Below are 22,874 nucleotides of genomic sequence, written 5' to 3' on the forward strand. Positions count from 1 at the left end.
ATTATACATTGGAAACAATGTATCTACTAAATCATTTTACACTGGATACACTGTATCTACTACATCACTGTACACTGGATACACTGTATCTACTACATCATTATACAAAGGATACACTGTATCTACTACATCATTATGCTCTGTATCTACTTCATCATTATACACTGGATACACTGTATCTACTAAATCATTTTACACTGGATACACTGTATCTACTACATCACTGTACACTGGATACACTGTATCTACTACATCATTATACAAAGGATACACTGTATCTACTACATCATTATGCTCTGTATCTACTTCATCATTATACACTGGATACACTGTATATACTACATCATTATACAAAGGATACACTGTATCTACTACATCATTGTACTCTGTATCTACTTCGTCATTATACACTGGATACACTGTATAAACTACATCATTATACACTGTATCTACTACATCATTATACACTGGATACACTGCATTTACTTCATCATTATACACTGTATCTACTACATCATCATACACTGGATGCACTGTATCTGCTACATCATTATACACTGGATGCACTGTATCTGCTACATCATTATACACTGGATACACCGTATCTACTACATCATTATACACTGTATACACTGTATCTACTACATTATTATACACTGTATGCACTGTATCTAATACATAATTATACACTGGATACACTGTATCTACTACATCATTATGCACTGTGTCTACTACATCATTATACACTGGATGCACTGTATCTAAAACATCATTATACACTGGATACACTGTATCTACTACATCATTATACACTGTGTCTACTACATCATTATACACTGGATACACTGTATCTACTATATCATTATACACTGGATACACTGTATCTCCTACATCATTATACACTGGATGCACTGTATCTACTACATCATTATACACTGGATACACTGTATCTACTACATCATTATACACTGGATGCACTGTATCTACTACATCATTATACACTGGATACACTGTATCTACTACATCATTAAACACTGAATACACTGTATCTGCTACATCATTATACACTGGATACACGGTATCTACTACATCATTATACAATGTATGCACTGTATCTAATACATCTTCATACACTGGATACCCTGTATCTACTACATCATTATACACTGGATGCACGGTATCTACTACATCATTATACACTGGATACACGGTGTCTACTACATTATTATGCACTGGATACACTGTATCTGCTACATCATTATACACTGGATACACTGTATCTGCTACATCATTATACACTGGATACACTGTATCTGCTACATCATTATACACTGGATGCACTGTATCTACTACATCATTATACACTGGATACACTGTATCTACTACATCATTATTCACTGGATACAATGTATCTGCTACATCATTATACACTGGATGCACTGTATCTACTACATAATTATACACTGGATACACTGTATCTGCTACATCATTATACACTGGATGCACTGTATCTACTACATCATTATACACTGGATATACTGTATCTACTACATCATTATACACTGGATATACTGTATCTGCTACATCATTATACACTGGATGCACTGTATCTACTACATCATTATACACTGGATATACTGTATCTACTACATCATTATACACTGGATATACTGTATCTGCTACCTCATTATACACTGGATACACTGTATCTACTACATCATTATACTCTGGATACACAGTGTCTACTACATTAATATGCACTGGATACACTGTATCTAATACATCATTTTACAATGTATGCACTGTATCTACTACATCATTATACACTGGATACACTGTATCTACTACATCATTATACACTGGATACACTGTATCTACTACATCATTATACAGTGGATTCACTGTATCTACTACATCATTATACACTGGATACACTGTATCTGCTACATCATTATACACTGGATACACTGTATCTACTACATCATTATACACTGGATACACTGTATCTACTACATCATTATACAGTGGATTCACTGTATCTACTACATCATTATACACTGGATACACTGTATCTCCTACATCATTATACACTGGATACACTGTATCTACTACATCATTATACACTGGATGCACTGTATCTAATACAGCATTATACACTGGATACACTGTATCTGCTACATCATTATACACTGGATACACTGTATCTACTACATCATTATACCCTGGATACACTGTATCTACTACATCATTATACACTGGATATACTGTATCTACTACATCATTATACACTGGATACACTGTATCTGCTACATCATTATACACTGGATGCACTGTATCTAATACAGCATTATACGCTGGATGCACTGTATCTATTACATCAATATGCTTTGTATCTACTTTATCATTATACACTGGATACACTGTATCTACTACATCATTATACACTGGATACACTGTATCTGCTACATAATTATACACTGGATACACTGTATATATGACATAGTAATACACTGGATACACTGTATATACTACATCAATATACACTGAACACATTGTATCTACTACATCATTATACACTGAATACACTGTATCTACTACATCATTATACTCTGGATACACTGTATGTTCTACATCATTATACACTGGATGCACTGTATCTACTACATCATTATACACTGGATACACTGTATGTTCTACATCATTATACACTGGATGCACTGTATCTATACATCATTATACACTGGATACACTGTATTTCCTACATCATTATACACTGGATACACTGTATCTACTACATCATTATACACTGGATGCACTGTATCTACTACAGCATTATACACTGGATACACTGTATCTACTACATCATTATACACTGAATACACTGTATCTACTACATCATTATACTCTGTATCTACTTCATCATTATACACTGGATACACTGTATCTCCTACATCATTATAAACTGGATGCACTGTATCTACTACATCATTATACACTGGATGCACTGTATCTACTACATCATTATACACTGGATACACTGTATCTATACATCATTATACACTGGATACACTGTATTTCCTACATCATTATACACTGGATACACTGTATCTACTACATCATTATACACTGGATGCACTGTATCTACTACAGCATTATACACTGGATACACTGTATCTACTACATCATTATACACTGAATACACTGTATCTACTACATCATTATACTCTGTATCTACTTCATCATTATACACTGCATACACTGTATCTCCTACATCATTATAAACTGGATGCACTGTATCTACTACATCATTATACACTGGATGCACTGTATCTACTACATCATTATACACTGTATGCTCTGTATCTACTTCATCATTATACACTGGATACACTGTATCTCCTACATCATTATAAACTGTATCTACTTCATCATTATACACTTGATACACTGTATCTACTATGTCATTATGCACTGGATACACTGTATCTGCCATGGCGTTATACACTGGATACACTGTATCTACCATGGCGTTATACACTGGATACACTGTATCTACTATATCATTATACGCTGGATACACTGTATCTACTATATCATTATACACTGGATACACTGTATCTACTATATCATTATACACTGGATACCTTGTATCTACTATAACTTTATGCACGAGATACCCTGTATCTACTATATAATTATACACTGGATACACTGTATCTGCCATGGCGTTATACACTGGATACACTGTATATACTATATCATTATACACTGGATACACTGTATCTGCCATGGCATTATACATTGGATACACTGTATTTCCTACATCATTATACACTGGATACACTGTATCTACTACATCATTATACACTGGATACACTGTATCTATACATCATTATACACTGGATACACTGTATTTCCTACATCATTATACACTGGATACACTGTATCTACTACATCATTATACACTGGATGCACTGTATCTACTACAGCATTATACACTGGATACACTGTATCTACTACATCATTATACACTGAATACACTGTATCTACTACATCATTATACTCTGTATCTACTTCATCATTATACACTGGATACACTGTATCTCCTACATCATTATAAACTGGATGCACTGTATCTACTACATCATTATACACTGGATGCACTGTATCTACTACATCATTATACACTGTATGCTCTGTATCTACTTCATCATTATACACTGGATACACTGTATCTCCTACATCATTATAAACTGTATCTACTTCATCATTATACACTTGATACACTGTATCTACTATGTCATTATGCACTGGATACACTGTATCTGCCATGGCGTTATACACTGGATACACTGTATATACTATATCATTATACACTGGATACACTGTATCTGCCATGGCATTATACATTGGATACACTGCATCTACTACATCATTATACACTGGATACCTTGTATCTACTATAACTTTATACACGAGATACCTTGTATCTACTATATCATTATACACTGGATACCTTGTATCTACTATATCATTATACACTAGATACCTTGTATCTACTATACCTTTATACACGAGATACACTGTATCTACTATATCATTATACACTGGATGCACTGTATCTCCTACATCATTATACACTGGATACACTGTATCTACTACATCATTATACACTGGATGCACTGTATCTACTACAGCATTATACACTGGATACACTGTATCTACTACATCATTATACACTGTATCTACTTCATCATTATACACTGGATACACTGTATCTCCTACATCATTATAAACTGGATGCACTGTATCTACTACATCATTATACACTGTATGCTCTGTATCTACTTCATCATTATACACTGGATACACTGTATCTCCTACATCATTATAAACTGTATCTACTTCATCATTATACACTGGATACACTGTATCTACTATGTCATTATGCACTGGATACACTGTATCTGCCATGGCGTTATACACTGGATACACTGTATCTACCATGGCGTTATACACTGGATACACTGTATCTACTGTATCATTATACACTGGATACACTGTATCTACTATATCATTATACACTGGATACACTGTATCTACTATATCATTATACACTAGATGCACTGTATCTACTATATCATTATACATGAAAACACAAAAAAGCACAGTAAAACCAAAACCACTCTGTTGCAAAAAAATCATTTTTTTGCAACAGAGTGGTTTTGGTTTTACTGTGCTTTTTTGTGTTTTCAAGTCTCTTGGTGGTGTGAACATGTCTTTACTGGCTTGTTCACTGTGCGCGCAGCTCATGTGTTCTGGTTCTATATCGTTATACACTGGATACACTGTATCTACTATATCATTATACACTGGATACCTTGTATCTACTATAACTTTATGCACGAGATACCCTGTATCTACTATATCATTATACACTGGATACACTGTATCTGCCATGGCATTATACATTGGATACACTGCATCTACTACATCATTATACACTGGATACCTTGTATCTACTATAACTTTATACACGAGATACCCTGTATCTACTATATCATTATACACTGGATACACTGTATCTACTATATCATTATACACTAGATACCTTGTATCTACTATACCTTTATACACGAGATACACTGTATCTACTATATCATTATACACTGGATACACTGTATCTACTATATCATTATACACTGGATACACTGTATCTGCCATGGCGTTATACACTGGATACACTGCATCTACTATATCATTATACACTAGATACCTTGTATCTACTATACCTTTATACACGAGATACACTGTATCTACTATATCATTATACACTGGATACACTGTATCTACTATATCATTATACACTGGATACACTGTATCTGCCATGGCGTTATACACTGGATACACTGCATCTACTATATCATTATACACTGGATACCTTGTATCTACTGTAACTTTATACACGAGATACACTGTATCTTTTCCTTATTTTTCAGGACTCTCTGCTCTTCTCGGCCGTCACTTTCCCAGGTAAGATATAGGAGGTGTCAGTTTGGTTTTCTCTGATAGTTGCAGCATTATATATAGAGTTCTGACACTGACGCACATTCTGGTTTTCCTTTTTTGATTTTTCAGTGTTTTTCACTCTTGTAGTTGCTGTTTCTATGGTTACTGATGGACAATCATAAACATTCCGCACTTTGTTACACTGTCAGTGATAAATCCATGGAGTCTCCGTGACGCCTCAATATTCCCTTCATCGCTGCCCCTTATTCTCCACTCCAGACTTGTAAGTCGGTAACCAGAGGAATGTCCAACTAAAGGAGCAAAAAAAAAACAAAATGAGTGTCAATTTAGTTTTAGGGGTATTGTGTATTACGAGATACATGAATCCTGGCCACGGACTCAACCCGAGCGCAGATTCCGCAGATAATTATCTGTATTGCTGGACTGACATTGGTTGAAGTTTCTTAAAGGGATTTTCTATTTAAAGGTGACTATAGTGGGCTCCTATCTGTCCCCTTACATCACCTGTGTTTCTTTATTGCTCTGGAATATGACCCCCCAGCTTCTTTTTCGACATGTTTTGGGGCGACATCGTAGAAGGGAGCAGCCTGATAATGTTAGGACGAGGCTGAAGACGGACAGCAGAACAGATGGATCTAATGTCCGTGACACAAGTGATCACATCTCCATAAACCAATGCTGGGGTTATTTCTGCCCCATAGAACAGTGATGGAAAGAGTCTGAGACCCCTAAGCACTGCACATCTGGAACTGGATACTAACTCCCTGGGGATTAGAAACCACGACCATGGACTCCTCGGAGTTTGTCCTTGTGATATTGTGTATTGTGTTATCTGCGTCTCCACTGATCGGCTAGTCACTACTCACTGACATACCATGAGGCAGGATAGTCAAGAGGTCGGGAGTCAAAACCAAGAGGGTTCGTAATAGACAAAGGGAAAAGACAAAAGTGTAGTCAGCAAACAGTCCGAGGTCAGAGAATCAAAAAGGTAGTGGGTCAATACAAAGGGGTAAATCAAGCAGATGGTCAAAGGTAAATCCAAAGTCAGCAATGGAGATCAGGACACAAATCAGAGCACAAGGCAAACCCACAGAACACATGAGCAGAGCTACAATTGGCAAAGGTCTGACTGCTATCAGAGTGCTAAATAGCCCTGTAATGATCCAGAATGGACGACACCTGAAGGAGATCCCACAGACCCAGCCAGATAGGATGGCTGAGCTCAAACTGAATCCTGACAGCTCAGCAAGCCCTTGATCCCATAGGGTGAAAGAGCTGTCATTCACAGCATCCCTAGGACACCATAAATGGTGGAATCGTGACAGTACCCCCTCTTCTAGGGTGGCCAAAGGACCAGTCTTCCCAGGAAACCTATGATGGAAGGCTATGATAAGATGATCGTTCTTCATGGCTCAAACTGGTACCCAGGATCTCTCCTCCAGTCTGTATCCCTTCCGATGGATGAGATACTAGAGCATATTACAGACTATCCAAGAATCAACAACCTTTTGTAACTCGTATTCTAAACTGTCATTGAAAGAAACTGGAGGAGGCGGGATGCGGTAGACAAAACTGAAAGGGACAAACTCCTTTAACAATGATCTATGAAACACATTCGGTATGCGAAAACATGGAGGCCAGTGGATTAACTACCTCCAAAATCTCATATGGGTCAATATACCCAGGACCCAACTTTGCTGAAGGCACTTTCAACTTAAAGTTTGGTTGTCATCAAAAAATATTATCACCAACTTTGAATATGGGATCCACCAACCGTTTCCTATCTGCCTTCCATTTCTGAGCCACACAATATTCTTCTGAACCTCCCTCCAGACATCTTCCATTTCTGGCAACACTCAGCCACCCCAATTTTCTTCTGAACCTCCCTCCAGACATCTTCCATTTCTGTCGACACTGAGCCACTGCAATATTCTTCTGAAACTCCCTCAAGACATCTTCCACTTCTGTCGACACTGAGCCACCCATTATTTTTCTGAACCTCCCTCCAGAAGTCTTCCATTTCTGTCGACACTGAGCCACCCAATATTGTTCTGAACCTCCCTCCAGACATCTTTTATTTCTGTTGACATTGAGCCACTCCAATATTCTTCTGAACCTCCCTCCAGACATCTTCCATTTCTGTCGACACTGAGCCACTGCAATATTCTTCTGAACCTTCCTCCAGACATCTTATATTTCTGATGATACTGAGCCACCCATTATTTTTCTGAACCTCCTTCCAGACATCTTCCATTTCAGTCGACACTGAGCCACTGCAATATTCTTCTGAACCTTCCTCCAGACATCTTATATTTCTGATGATACTGAGCCACCCATTATTTTTCTGAACCTCCTTCCAGACATCTTCCATTTCAGTCGACACTGAGCCACTGCAATAGTCTTCTGAACCTCCCTCCAGACATCTTCCATTTCTGTCGACACTGAGCCACTGCAATATTCTTCTGAAACTCTCTCAAGACATCTTCCACTTCTGTCGACACTGAGCCACCCATTATTTTTCTGAACCTCCCTCCAGAAGTCTTCCATTTCTGTCGACACTGAGCCACCCAATATTGTTCTGAACCTCCCTCCAGACATCTTTTATTTCTGTTGACATTGAGCCACCCCAATATTCTTCTGAACCTCCCTCCAGACATCTTCTGTTTCTGTCAACATTGAGCCACCCCAATATTCTTCTGAACCTCCCTCCAGACATCTTCCATTTCTGTCGACACTGAGCCACTGCAATATTCTTCTGAACCTTCCTCCAGACATCTTATATTTCTGATGATACTGAGCCACCCATTATTTTTCTGAACCTCCTTCCAGACATCTTCCATTTCAGTCGACACTGAGCCACTGCAATATTCTTCTGAACCTTCCTCCAGACATCTTATATTTCTGATGATACTGAGCCACCCATTATTTTTCTGAACCTCCTTCCAGACATCTTCCATTTCAGTCGACACTGAGCCACTGCAATATTCTTCTGAACCTCCCTCCAGACATCTTCCATTTCTGTCGACACTGAGCCACTGCAATATTCTTCTGAACCTTCCTCCAGACATCTTATATTTCTGTCGACACTGAGCCACCCATTATTTTTCTGAATCTCCTTCCAGACATCTTCCATTTCTGTTGACACTGAGCCACCCCAATATTCTTCTGAACCTTCCTCCAGACATCTTCCATTTCTGTTGACACTGAGCCACCCCAATATTCTTCTGAACCTCCCTCCAGACATCTTCCATTTCTGTCGACACTGAGCCACTGCAATATTCTTCTGAAACTCCCTCAAGACATCTTCCACTTCTGTCGACACTGAGCCACCCATTATTTTTCTGAACCTCCCTCCAGAAGTCTTCCATTTCTGTCGACACTGAGCCACCCAATATTCTTCTGAACCTCCCTCCAGACATCTTTTATTTCTGTTGACATTGAGCCACCCCAATATTCTTCTGAACCTCCCTCCAGATATCTTCTGTTTCTGTCAACATTGAGCCACCCCAATATTCTTCTGAACCTCCCTCCAGACATCTTCCATTTCTGTCGACACTGAGCCACTGCAATATTCTTCTGAACCTTCCTCCAGACATCTTATATTTCTGATGATACTGAGCCACCCATTATTTTTCTGAACCTCCCTCCAGACATCTTCCATTTCTGTCTACACCGAGCCACTGCAATATTCTTCTGAACCTTCCTCCAGACATCTTATATTTCTGATGATACTGAGCCACCCATTATTTTTCTGAACCTCCTTCCAGACATCTTCCATTTCAGTTGACACTGAGCCACTGCAATATTCTTCTGAACCTCCCTCCAGACATCTTCCATTTCTGTCGACACTGAGCCACTGCAATATTCTTCTGAACCTTCCTCCAGACATCTTATATTTCTGTCGACACTGAGCCACCCATTATTTTTCTGAATCTCCTTCCAGACATCTTCCATTTCTGTCGACACTGAGCCACTGCAATATTCTTCTGAACCTCCCTCCAGACATCTTCCTTTTTGTTGACACTGAGCCACTGCAATATTCTTCTGAACCTCCCTCCAGACATCTTATACAGGTCCTTCTCAAAAAATTAGCATATAGTGTTAAATTTCATTATTTACCGTAATGTAATGATTACAATTAAACTTTCATATATTATAGATTCATTATCCACCAACTGAAATTTGTCAGGTCTTTTATTGTTTTAATACTGATGATTTTGGCCTACAACTCCTGATAACCCAAAAAACCTGTCTCAATAAATTAGCATATCAAGAAAAGGTCCTCTAAACGACCTATTACCCTAATCTTCTGAATCAACTAATTAACTCTAAACACATGCAAAAGATACCTGAGGCTTTTAAAAACTCCCTGCCTGGTTCATTACTCAAAACCCCCATCATGGGTAAGACTAGCGACCTGACAGATGTCAAGAAGGCCATCATTGACACCCTCAAGCAAGAGGGTAAGACCCAAAAAGAAATTTCTCAACAAATAGGCTGTTCCCAGAGTGCTGTATCAAGGCACCTCAATGGTAAGTCTGTTGGAAGGAAACAATGTGGCAGAAAACGCTGTACAACGAGAAGAGGTGACCGGACCCTGAGGAAGATTGTGGAGAAGGACCGATTCCAGACCTTGGGGAACCTGAGGAAGCAGTGGACTGAGTCTGGTGTGGAAACATCCAGAGCCACCGTGCATTCCCCAGGTAAAGCCACTTTTGAACCATAAACAGTGGCAGAAGCACCTGACCTGGGCTACAGAGAAGCAGCACTGGACTGTTGCTAAGTGGTCCCAAGTACTTTTTTCTGATGAAAGCAAATTTTGCATGTCATTCGGAAATCAAGGTGCCAGAGTCTGGAGGAAGACTGGGGAGAAGGAAATGCCAAAATGCCTGAAGTCCAGTGTCAAGTACCCACAGTCAGTGATGGTGTGGGGTGCCATGTCAGCTGCTGGTGTTGGTCCACTGTGTTTCATCAAGGGCAGGGTCAATGCAGCTAGCTATCAGGAGATTTTGGAGCACTTCATGCTTCCATCGGCTAAAATGCTTTATGGAGATGAAGATTTCATTTTTCAGCACGACCTGGCACCTGCTCACAGTGCCAAAACCACTGGTAAATGGTTTACTGACCATGGTATTACTGTGCTCAATTGGCCTGCCAACTCTCCTGACCTGAACCCCATAGAGAATCTGTGGGATATTGTGAAGAGAAAGTTGAGAGACGCAAGACCCAACACTCTGGATGAGCTTAAGGCCGCTATTGAAGCATCCTGGGCCTCCATAACATCTCAGCAGTGTCACAGGCTGATTGCCTCCATGCCACGCCGCATTGAAGCAGTCATTTCTGCCAAAGGATTCCCGACCAAGTATTGAGTGCATAACTGAACATTATTATTTGATTGTTTTTTTGTTTGTTATTAAAAAACACTTTTATTTGATTGGACGGGTGAAATATGCTAATTTATTGAGACAGGTTTTTTGGGTTATCAGGAGTTGTATGCCAAAATCATCAGTATTAAAACAATAAAAGACCTGACAAATTTCAGTTGGTGGATAATGAATCTATAATATATGAAAGTTTAATTGTAATCATTACATTATGGTAAATAATGAAAATTAACACTATATGCTAATTTTTTGAGAAGGACCTGTATTTCTGATGACACTGAGCCACCCATTATTTTTCTGAACCTCCTTCCAGACATCTTCCATTTCAGTTGACACTGAGCCACCCCAATATTCTTCTGAACCTCCCTCCAGACATCTTCCATTTCTGGTGACACTGAGCCACCCAAAGTTTCTGTATGGCAACCTCTACTCCAGGACACCCAGAACTCATCCTAGAAATTTTACCAAAATGGAGATGAAAACCATAATTACAAAACACATATATTATTTACCAGTAATGTGTTTTTTTGGACGATTTCAGTAACCGGAGTCAGAGGAAGTCAGAGGAACCCCACATGGTCAAAAACGTCCGTCAGCCCCCGCTGCTATCCGTTGTGTCACAGATCTGACACTTTTTGTTAATTTTGCTGATCTGTTCCGATAATGCAACAGAACAATGAATAAAATAAAACACAGAAATTGTCTTCTGAAATTCTCTGTGCTGCTGTGGCCGAGTTCGGCTAGATGTCGATCGCATGCCGCCAGGTTCTAGTTTGTAGGCCATGATGTGATGGGATCACTAGGTCTTCTGATTCTTCCTTTAGGTATTGTGTTATCCACATCTCCACCGATCGGCGACTTGTGAACCGCGGCCATGAGTTCGGATGCGGAAATGGCGGTATTTGGGCCGGCCGCTCAGTTTCTGAGGAAATCTGAGAAGGAGCGAATCGAGGCCCAGAACAAACCGTTTGATGCAAAAACGTCAATGTTCGTGGTGGATGCAAAGGAATCGTATGTGAAGAGCACGCTGACGAGCAAGGAAGGGGGCAAAGCCACCGTGAAAACCGAAGCGGGACAGGTGAGAGCCGAAAATGTCCAGAGGCATGTACAGTTCAGCAGGGAATGGGGTACAGGGTAATGACACTGATACTCTGGGTACAGGATAATGACACTGACACTGGGGGTACAGGATAATGACACTGACACTCTGGGTACAGGATAATGACACTGACACTCGGGGTACAGGATAATGACACTGACACTGGGGGTACAGGATAATGACACTGACACTGGGGGTACAGGATAATGACACTGACACTGGGGGTACAGGACAATGACACTGACACTGGGGTACAGGATAATGACACTGACACTGGGGGTACAGGGTAATGACACTGACACTGGGGTACAGGATAATGACACTGACACTGGGGTACAGGATAATGACACTGACACTGGGGGTACAGGATAATGACACTGACACTGGGGGTACAGGATAATGACACTGACACTGGGGTACAGGATAATGACACTGACACTGGGGGTACAGGATAATGACACTGACACTCTGGGTACAGGATAATGACACTGACACTGGGGGTACAGGATAATGACACTGACACTCGGGGTACAGGATAATGACACTGACACTGGGGTACAGGATAATGACACTGACACTGGGGGTACAGGATAATGACACTGACACTCGGGGTACAGGATAATGACGCTGACACTGGGGTACAGGATAATGACACTGACACTGGGGTACAGGATAATGACACTGACACTCGGGGTACAGGATAATGACACTGATACTCGGGGTACAGGATAATGACACTGACACTCTGGGTACAGGATAATGACACTGACACTGGGGGTACAGGATAATGGCACTGACACTCGGGGTACAGGATAATGACACTGACACTCGGGGTACAGGATAATGAAACTGACACTAGGGGTACAGGATAATGACACTGACACTCGGGGTACAGGATAATGACACTGACACTCGGGGTACAGGATAATGACGCTGACACTGGGGGTACAGGATAATGACAGTGACACTGGGGGTACAGGATAATGGCACTGACACTGGGGGTACAGGATAATGACACTGACACTGGGGGTACAGGATAATGACGCTGACACTGGGGGTACAGGATAATGACACTGACACTGGGGGTACAGGATAATGACACTGACACTCGGGGTACAGGATAATGACACTGACACTCAGGTACAGGATAATGACACTGACACTGGGGGTACAGGATAATGACACTGACACTGGGGGTACAGGATAATGACACTGACACTGGGGGTACAGGATAATGACACTGACACTGGGGGTACAGGATAATGACACTGACACTGGGGGTACAGGATAATGACACTGACACTCGGGGTACAGGATAATGACACTGACACTCGGGGTACAGGATAATGACACTGACACTGGGGGTACAGGATAATGACACTGACACTCGGGGTACAGGATAAGGACACTGATACTTGGGGTGCAGGATAATGACACTGACACTGGGGGTACAGGATAATGACACTGGGGGTACAGGATAATGACACTGACACTGGGGGTACAGGATAATGACACTGACACTCGGGGTACAGGATAATGACGCTGACACTGGGGGTACAGGATAATGACACTGACACTCGGGGTACAGGATAAGGACACTGATACTTGGGGTGCAGGATAATGACACTGACACTGGGGGTACAGGATAATGACACTGGGGGTACAGGATAATGACACTGACACTGGGGGTACAGGATAATGACACTGACACTCGGGGTACAGGATAATGACACTGACACTGGGGGTACAGGATAATGACACTGACACTCGGGGTACAGGATAATGACACTGACACTCGGGGTACAGGATAATGACACTGACACTGGGGGTACAGGATAATGACACTGACACTCGGGGTACAGGATAAGGACACTGATACTTGGGGTGCAGGATAATGACACTGACACTGGGGGTACAGGATAATGACACTGGGGGTACAGGATAATGACACTGACACTGGGGGTACAGGATAATGACACTGACACTGGGGGTACAGGATAATGACGCTGACACTGGGGTACAGGATAATGACGCTGACACTCGGGGTACAGGATAATGACAGTGACACTGGGGGTACAGGATAATGACACTGACACTCGGGGTACAGGATAAGGACACTGATACTTGGGGTGCACTGATATTATGTATGTTTGCCCTCAGACTGTAACAGTGAAGGATGACCAAATTTTCCCCATGAACCCCCCAAAGTATGATAAGATAGAAGACATGGCAATGATGACCCACCTGAATGAGCCGGCCGTCCTGTATAACCTCAAAGAGCGTTACGCGGCCTGGATGATCTACGTAAGTGCTCTGCTCCTTCAGGTCAGGATGGGACAAGTGATCAGTTGGCCTTGTCAGTATTCTCATCCTTTTCACTCTCAGTTTAGCACATATAGATTGTGGGTGTTTCTTTTTCTGAATCTCTGTAGCAACAAAGTAGCAATGTAACAAAGTAATAATGTATCAAAGTAACAATGTAATAATGTATCAAAGTAACAATGTAATAATGTATCAAAGTAACAATGTAATAATGTAACAAGGTAACAATGTAGTATGGCCAGGATGTCCTCTGGGTCTCATACTTACACCGGCGGCAGTGGATTTCCAAGAGCTCAACGGGGAATTTCAGACCTTAAAAGAATCACCGGCCATGTCTTGGTTATTTTTGGGTCGCCATTAATATATATATCCCTTCCTGCTCGACCACAGACATATTCGGGACTGTTCTGTGTCACTGTGAACCCCTACAAGTGGCTGCCTGTGTACAACCCCGAGGTGGTGGCTGGATACCGAGGCAAGAAGCGTCAGGAGGCCCCACCACACATCTTCTCCATCTCTGATAATGCCTACCAGTTCATGTTGACCGGTGAGTTTCTCCAGGAATGTTCCATGATCAGTTGGAACCTCTCCGGAGATCAGGCTGGGTGTCCCTTGGGGTGATCCATAGGTCAGCACCGGCTGCAGTATCCGTTTTATAAGGGGCAGCCTCTCAGAGGATGGGTCAAATATAAGGAGGGCTGGTGTCACGGGGCTACCGCGACAGAGAGGTTCTAGAGAACCGCAGCGCTCTGGGCCTCGTTCACACACGATGAACAGAAGCTCTTCTCCTGAATTCTGACCTGGGTATCTTGTGCCAGCTGGGCAGGAGTTAAACCTTGTTGCTGAATTTGCTGAGAGCTTGGTCTCTCAGCTGAATTGGTTTTTGTAATCTCCTCTCCTATATAGACTCAGCTTTGACTACAACTGTTGTCAGTGATCAGTTCTGCTGCCTGGCTTGGAGTGGGAAGGAGCGTGCTGTTAGGAGCTTGGAGGTTTATCTACAGAGCTTGTTGTCTGCTGTTTTGGTTGCATGTTAAACCTGTTTTCCTTCCTAGTTTTTCCCCCCTTCCCTTCTCTGTGTTTCCTCTGTGGCTGTGTGAGCATTTGGTGAGTTTGAGATTTTAGTTACCTTGTCTGCATACCCTGTTTACTTGTCATATTTATACACTGGTGCAGTCCACCTCCCTGGGGGGGGAGAGGGGGCCACTGATAGGGCCTGCACAGGAGACAGGGATACGCTGGCGGCTCAGGCCTCCTAACCACCCCTGAGATAAGGGTAAGCCAGGGCCCCTTTATAGTGGCAGGGACAGGTGCGGGTCCCAGTATGCCGTCCTGCCCCTTTATCACCGTTTACGGCGTGACAGCTGGCTAGGACATTTGGTGGACCATAGATGGTCATATCAAGCTTCTGGATCTGGTGGTTCATCTGGTCTTTGGAGGACGATACTCAGTTATAGGGTCATTCTCACTCCAATAGAGGTTGGGACCCAAGGATGCTCAGACCCCAGGCAGTGAGTCCGGCACATGACACTGGGGCTAAGACTCTCCAGGACTAAAGATTAATTAATCTCTTCTTTCTCCACAGATCGTGAGAACCAGTCCATCCTGATCACGTATGTATTTTTTTCAGTATCTGTTATTCCTTCGTCCTACTATTGAAGATAGCTGCTGGAGTACAGGGGCAGGAAGTTTTGTCATAGGGACATTGGAAGCAACAGTATCCCTATAATAACACTGAAAATCACCATAGGACGGCTCCTATTTGTCACGTCCAAAGATACCAGACTTGTGTATATTACACATTTTTAAGTCTCTTACATAATAACTGTTTGTTTTTTCCTTATTTTTTGATCCCCAGTGGAGAATCCGGTGCCGGGAAAACTGTGAACACGAAACGCGTCATCCAGTACTTCGCAACAATTGCGACTGTTGGTGACAAGAAGAAAGATGACGCTTCCAAGAATAAGGTTGGTCTATCTATCTATCTATCTATCTATCTATCTATCTATCTATCTATCTATCTATCTATCTATCTACAGTGCCTTGAAAAAGTCTTCATACCCCATGAACGTTTCCACATTTTTCACGTTACGCCCACAAAGTTCACTGTATGTTATTGGGATTGTCTGTGACCTTTCTCTGCTTCAGTCTTTTGGGGTCTGTCTCTACAGCTTTGCACATCTAGAGGTGACATTTTGCCCCTTCTTCTTGCACACTCGCTCTCGCTCAGTGAGATTGGATGGAGATGTCTGTGATTAGTAATTTTCAAGTCTTGTCACAGTTTAGTAAAGCTGCATGGGGTGGTAGGTGTGGGCGAGGTGCTTGTCTCCTACGCCCTGAGACGTTACATGAAGAAGGAGGTCTTGGCTGGGTATGTGTACTTCTGCTGTGAGTGCATTACTTCCATGCAGGCCGCATGTTGCAAATGTTGCTGGTTGGCCTGGACCAGATGTTTCACAGTTCAATGAGAGAGACCACCATTCAACAATAAACTCTTTACTATACGGTAACTTGGTAAGGGTTATATACAACAGATAGGGGTGCAAAGTCTTAAGGATGTTTCCTTAATGACTTGAAAACATTTTTTCCATACAGTCTCCTTCCTAAGTAGTTTACTCCACAGTTCTCTATATCCACAGTTTCTCCCTAATTCACCACAACCCAGGTTTCACGATACCGTCCTAATTAACAAGTATCCTTTACTTGTCCTTCGGTTCCGCGTCCTTTTAATTATTCCGTTACTCAGTCCTGTTTATGCCTGTTACCCTTCCAGCATTTCAAGTTCGGCGTCTCGTGGCTAGGCTTCCTCTTTCAGGACCCATCTCCAGAAGGCCACTCTGTCTCTCTGTATTCAGGATGTCGCTATCCCTTCTTCTTTGGTCTCCTCTCACATTGGGTCAATCCAGAATGTTGCACTGCTCACCTTGGATCTTTTCGATCCATTCACTGTGCACTTCAGGCTCTGACTGTCAGGAAACAGTCACTTTCCTTTACACTAGCCCCTCCCACTATAGGCTTGTCCCAACACTTAACTAACATATAACTCTATCCACATTATACATTACATCACAGTATTTACAAAAAGACGCAGGACACAGTTCATACAACATAACAATAATGCAATTGATGTCTGCAGGGAAAGGAATGTGACAATCACAGTCCATCTCCTTACATTCCTCCCCTTTTTAACAATGGTCATCCTCAACCATCTGGAAAATCTGAAAGACACCAATGCACAACAATGTAACTTTAATAATGACAGCCTCTCTTCCGGAGGACAAGTGGTGTCCTTTTCCCTTTTTGGTCAGCATGAACAACTTCAGCCCGGCTGGAACATTGGGTCGTCCATCCCCCTCCCTCCAACATTGGTCTTTTTTTATGGTAAAGACACAGTCCATGAGGGGCAAAGTCCATTGTCCCCCATCAGTCCATTGGATGGGACACAATCCTTAAAGCAACATCTATCAGATGTTGGCACAACCTTCCTAGTTACTTAATAATGCTTAGGCCAGCAACACAGTCCATCCCCGTAAGGGCAGCCCCTTTTCACCAAAGGCACAGTCCTTTAAACCCCATTCCTGTCTATGAGACAGGCACACAGTCCCCCATAAAATTTTCCTTACTGGATCTGGCTCAGTCCTTGACTGAGGGTGTAGGACCCTTGAGTGGCTGCAGTGTTCCTTTAATCTAGGATTGGAATGCTCAATGAGCTCAACAAGCTGGTGTGGGGGGGAACAAACTTCAGCCATCAACATGGGGAGTACTGGATATGGGGTCCGAGACCCGCTAGAGTTTTGGGCCTTCAAAATAGGGATGTAACCAGCAGAAAATAGCCTGCTTGACTCTGTACTTCATGGAAGGAAAGACATCTTCCTCCTTCCTCTTTTCCTGGGGAATTTGGAGATGACCTTGACCTCCCTCGTTTTCCTGCACCATCTTCCCCTTGCGTCTGTTTGGGGTGTGGCACAGGCTGTACCATCAATGGAGTCCCAGACATGGGGAGAGCAAACGCTCCAGCCATAACCTGGATAACGACTGACCCGTGCACCAGCGAGGGTACTCTCCAATAATCTGTGGTGAGACTTCCAGGCTGGTGTCACGGGAAACCTAGGTAGGCAAGAGCTAATAATTCGGGCCCCTGTGATTTCACTCAGACTAGGGTAACCCTGACTGACCCACTCCCAGAGTTTACACTGATGGTGTGCATGTCTGGGCCTCCATCCTCACCCTGTCTCCTGTTTCAACCCTAGGCTGAAACCACCACCCAGTGAAGAGACCACACACCAATACCCACAGTAAGCACAGACAAGGATAATGGAAAAATATGCACCACGCCGCAGTCACTCAGGAATATACTATAAGTGCACAGGGCAAAATAAATACAAATATAGGACGAAGTAAATAAGACAAAGGGAAATACACCACCAGATACGATACTCCAACTCCTAGCTCACCACTCCAGACCGAGATAACCTAGCACAAGACAGAAGCTATAATCGGCGACGCCCAATGTTCAGAAGAACTATTTAAAGGCAGTGGGCATGGCCCAGCTTCCAATCCGAGCACCAGCTAAATTAACCCCGGAACAGCTAGACAAAATCTAGCCGACGCCACTGAGCGCATAGTGGACAAAAGCGGAATTACCTCTGTCTGTCGAACGCCCTAGTATGAACAGCGTCCGACATGACATTACCCCGCCTTCTACGAGGGACCCCAGGGCCCTCACGACTTATAGGACCTGGCTTGTCCGGATGGTGGCGGTGAAGCATACTAACCAGCCGATCAGCATGAATGTCCGAGGCTGGTACCCAGGACCTTTCCTCAGGCCCATAACCATGCCAGTGTACCAAGTACTGTAAAGTCCGGCGCACTACACGAGAGTCAACCACCTTGGAGACTTCAAATTCCAAATTACCATCCACCAAGACTGGAGAAGGCATTGGTGTCGCGTCCACAAGACCCACCGTCTTTTTTAGCAACGATCTGTCGAACACGTTTTGTATTTTATACACCGTAGGAAGCTCCAATCGGTACGCTACTGGGTTAATGACGGCGGCAACCCTAAATGGACCAATAAACCTTGGACCCAATTTAAGGTATGGTATCTTGAGTCTTATGTTTTTTGTGGATAACCACACCCAGTCATCCACACTCAGGTCCGGACCTGGCACATGCCTACTGTCAGCCACACGTTTGTACCTAGCACCCACGCTCAACAGGCGCTGTTTAACTCTCCTCCAGACTGATGATAATTGTGCTCCTAACTGGTCTTCCTCCGGGACGCCGGAAGAGCCCCCCTGACTCAAAGTACAAAATTGAGGATGTAGCCCGTAAACACAAAAAAACGGAGACTCCCCAGACGACTCCTGGCGGTGATTATTGATGGCAAACTCAGCCAAAGGAAGGAACTTCGACCACTCCTCCTGGTTATCAGACACAAAGCAGCGTAAGTACTGTTCCAAATTTTGGTTCATACGCTCGGTCTGACCATTTGACTGAGGATGAAACGCCGAAGAATGAGACAACTTGATCCCCAGCCGTGAGCAAAATGCTTTCCAAAATTTTGCCACAAACTGAGTACCCCTATCAGATACGATGTCAGACGGAACCCCATGAAGTCTGACCACCTCCTGCACAAATACCTGAGCCAGAGTCTTAGCGTTAGGCAACGAAGGCAAAGATACAAAGTGTGACATTTTTGAGAACCGATCAACAATCACCAAGATGACCGTGTTCCCAGCAGAGGAGGGCAAATCAGTGATAAAATCCATGGAGATTTCCGTCCATGGCTTACTAGGTACCTCGAGAGGAAGTAGTGTGCCAACAGGACGGGAGCGGGGCGTCTTAGCCCTAGCGCACGTGGTGCAAGCTGACACATATGAGACCACGTCCTGTCGGATCTTGGGCCACCAAAACCGACGAGACACCAACTCCAAGGTACCCCTAACCCCTGGGTGGCCAGCCAGGACAGCATCATGATGCTCCCCCAAAACCTTTAAGCGGAGATGAAGCGGTACAAATGATTTGTTGATGGGAAGCTCAGATGGTACCTCCTCCTGAGCCTCGGCAATCTCAGCCTCAACCTCGGTAGTGAAAGCCGAAACCACAACACCCTTTTGGAGGATGGGTACTGGCTCTTCCCGAGGTTCTCCCCCCGGAAAACACCTGGACAGAGCATCTGCCTTAGTGTTTTTAGACCCCGGTCTGTAAGTGACAACAAAATTGAACCGCGTGAAAAACAATGCCCAGCGAGCCTGCCTGGGAGACAGACGCTTGGCAGATTCCAAATAAAGTAAATTCTTATGGTCGGTAATAACAGTAACCTGATGAACCGACCCCTCCAAGAAGTGTCGCCATTCCTCAAAAGCCAACTTGATTGCCAACAACTCCCTGTTGCCGATATCGTAGTTACGTTCTGCGGGCGACAGTTTCTTGGAGAAATAGGCGCATGGACGCAAATCGCTCAAGGATGAGCCTTGTGACAGTACCGCCCCCACACCAACCTCAGACGCATCGACTTCCACAACAAAAGGTTTTGATACGTCTGGCTGCACAAGAATGGGGGCTGAAACAAAACTGTTCTTAAGAAATTCAAATACGCGCACAGCAGCCTCAGGCCAAACGGAGAAATTGGTACCCTTTTTAGTCATGTCAGTTAGCGGTTTAGCAATGATGGAAAAATCCTTGATAAATTTCCTATAGTAGTTAGAAAACCCAAGGAACCGCTGAAGCGCTTTCAGGTTATCAGGACGTTCCCAATGCAGCACCGCTTGCACCTTAGCGGCGTCCATTTTAAAACCAGAAGCAGACACAACATAACCCAAGAAAGGCAACTCCTGTACTGAAAATACACAGTTCTCCAGTTTAGCATATAGCTTATTCTCTCTGAGAAGCTGTAACACCTGCCTGACATGATCTAAATGAGCATCACGGTCGCAAGAATATATGAGAATGTCATCTAGGTACACAATAACGAATTTCCCCAAAACATGCGAGAACACATCATTGATGAAATGTTGAAACACTGCAGGTGCGTTAGTCAACCCAAAAGGCATCACCAAATTTTCAAAATGACCCTCAGGGGTATTAAAAGCCGTCTTCCACTCATCACCTTGACGGACTCTTATGAGGTTGTACGCCCCCCTGAGGTCAAGCTTGGTAAACCACTTAGCACCTGCCACCTGGATGAACAAATCCGGTATCAATGGCATAGGGTATGGATCACGAACCGTAATCTGGTTCAACTCCCTGAAATCCAAACACGGGCGTAATCCGCCATCTTTCTTCTTCACGAAGAAGAACCCTGCTGCCACAGGCGAAGATGAAGGCCTGATGTGCCCTTTGCTCAAACTTTCAGCAATGTAATCCTTTAGCACTTGTCTCTCCGGACCGGAGATGTTAAACATCCTTGCTTTAGGCAATTTGGACCCTGGTTTAAACCTGATAGAACAGTCATAAGGACGATGTGGCGGCAACTCTGAACAACCCTTCTCAGAGAACACATCCACAAAATCCAGAAGTGACTCAGGAACGCTTGAAGTCACCGCAGAAACACATGTGGCCAGGCAATTCTCCTGGCAGAATTCCCTCCACTGAATTATGTCCTCAGTTTTCCAATCAATAACCGGGTTGTGCATGGACAACCATGGAAAACCCAAAACCACCTGAGCAGGAAGATTCCTGAGCACCTTACATGTAACCTGCTCGAAATGAAGAACCCCAATGTGGAGTTTCACCTCAGCCACAAACTCAGTAATCTCCCCCTGTGGGAGAGGAGCAGCATTGATGGTGACCACGCGGATAGGATGAGGCAGTTTTTCGATCCTAAAACCGGCTGTGCGCGCAAACTCCTCATCAATGAGATTTGTGGCAGAACCACTATCCACAAAAACCGTGATTGGCAGCTCTCTGCCAGCGACAATAACTTTGGCAGGGAGCATGCATTGAGAAACCACCATGGAGGATATGCATAAGCTCAGATTGGCCTCCTCCACACCCTCTGAGCTTAGAAGTTTTCCGCCGTTGCGTTTTTCTTAGAC

General features: G+C 43.2%; 1 protein-coding gene across 1 annotated transcript in view; it reads left to right on the plus strand.

Annotated features, from left to right (window-relative positions):
• Positions 1–5,996: 5,996 nt before the first annotated feature.
• LOC143768264 (uncharacterized) overlaps positions 5,997–22,874 on the plus strand; it is a 59,715-nt gene continuing 42,837 nt past the window's right edge. The window contains exons 1-6 of the mRNA XM_077256958.1: positions 5,997–6,033; positions 12,239–12,492; positions 14,674–14,817; positions 15,226–15,382; positions 16,421–16,448; positions 16,694–16,802. Coding sequence (XP_077113073.1) covers positions 12,289–12,492; positions 14,674–14,817; positions 15,226–15,382; positions 16,421–16,448; positions 16,694–16,802 — 642 coding nt within the window. The 5' untranslated portion in view covers positions 5,997–6,033; positions 12,239–12,288. The remainder of the gene's footprint in view (positions 6,034–12,238; positions 12,493–14,673; positions 14,818–15,225; positions 15,383–16,420; positions 16,449–16,693; positions 16,803–22,874) is intronic.

Source organism: Ranitomeya variabilis, chromosome 4, assembly GCF_051348905.1.
Source record: "Ranitomeya variabilis isolate aRanVar5 chromosome 4, aRanVar5.hap1, whole genome shotgun sequence".
Classification (NCBI taxonomy): domain Eukaryota; kingdom Metazoa; phylum Chordata; class Amphibia; order Anura; family Dendrobatidae; genus Ranitomeya; species Ranitomeya variabilis.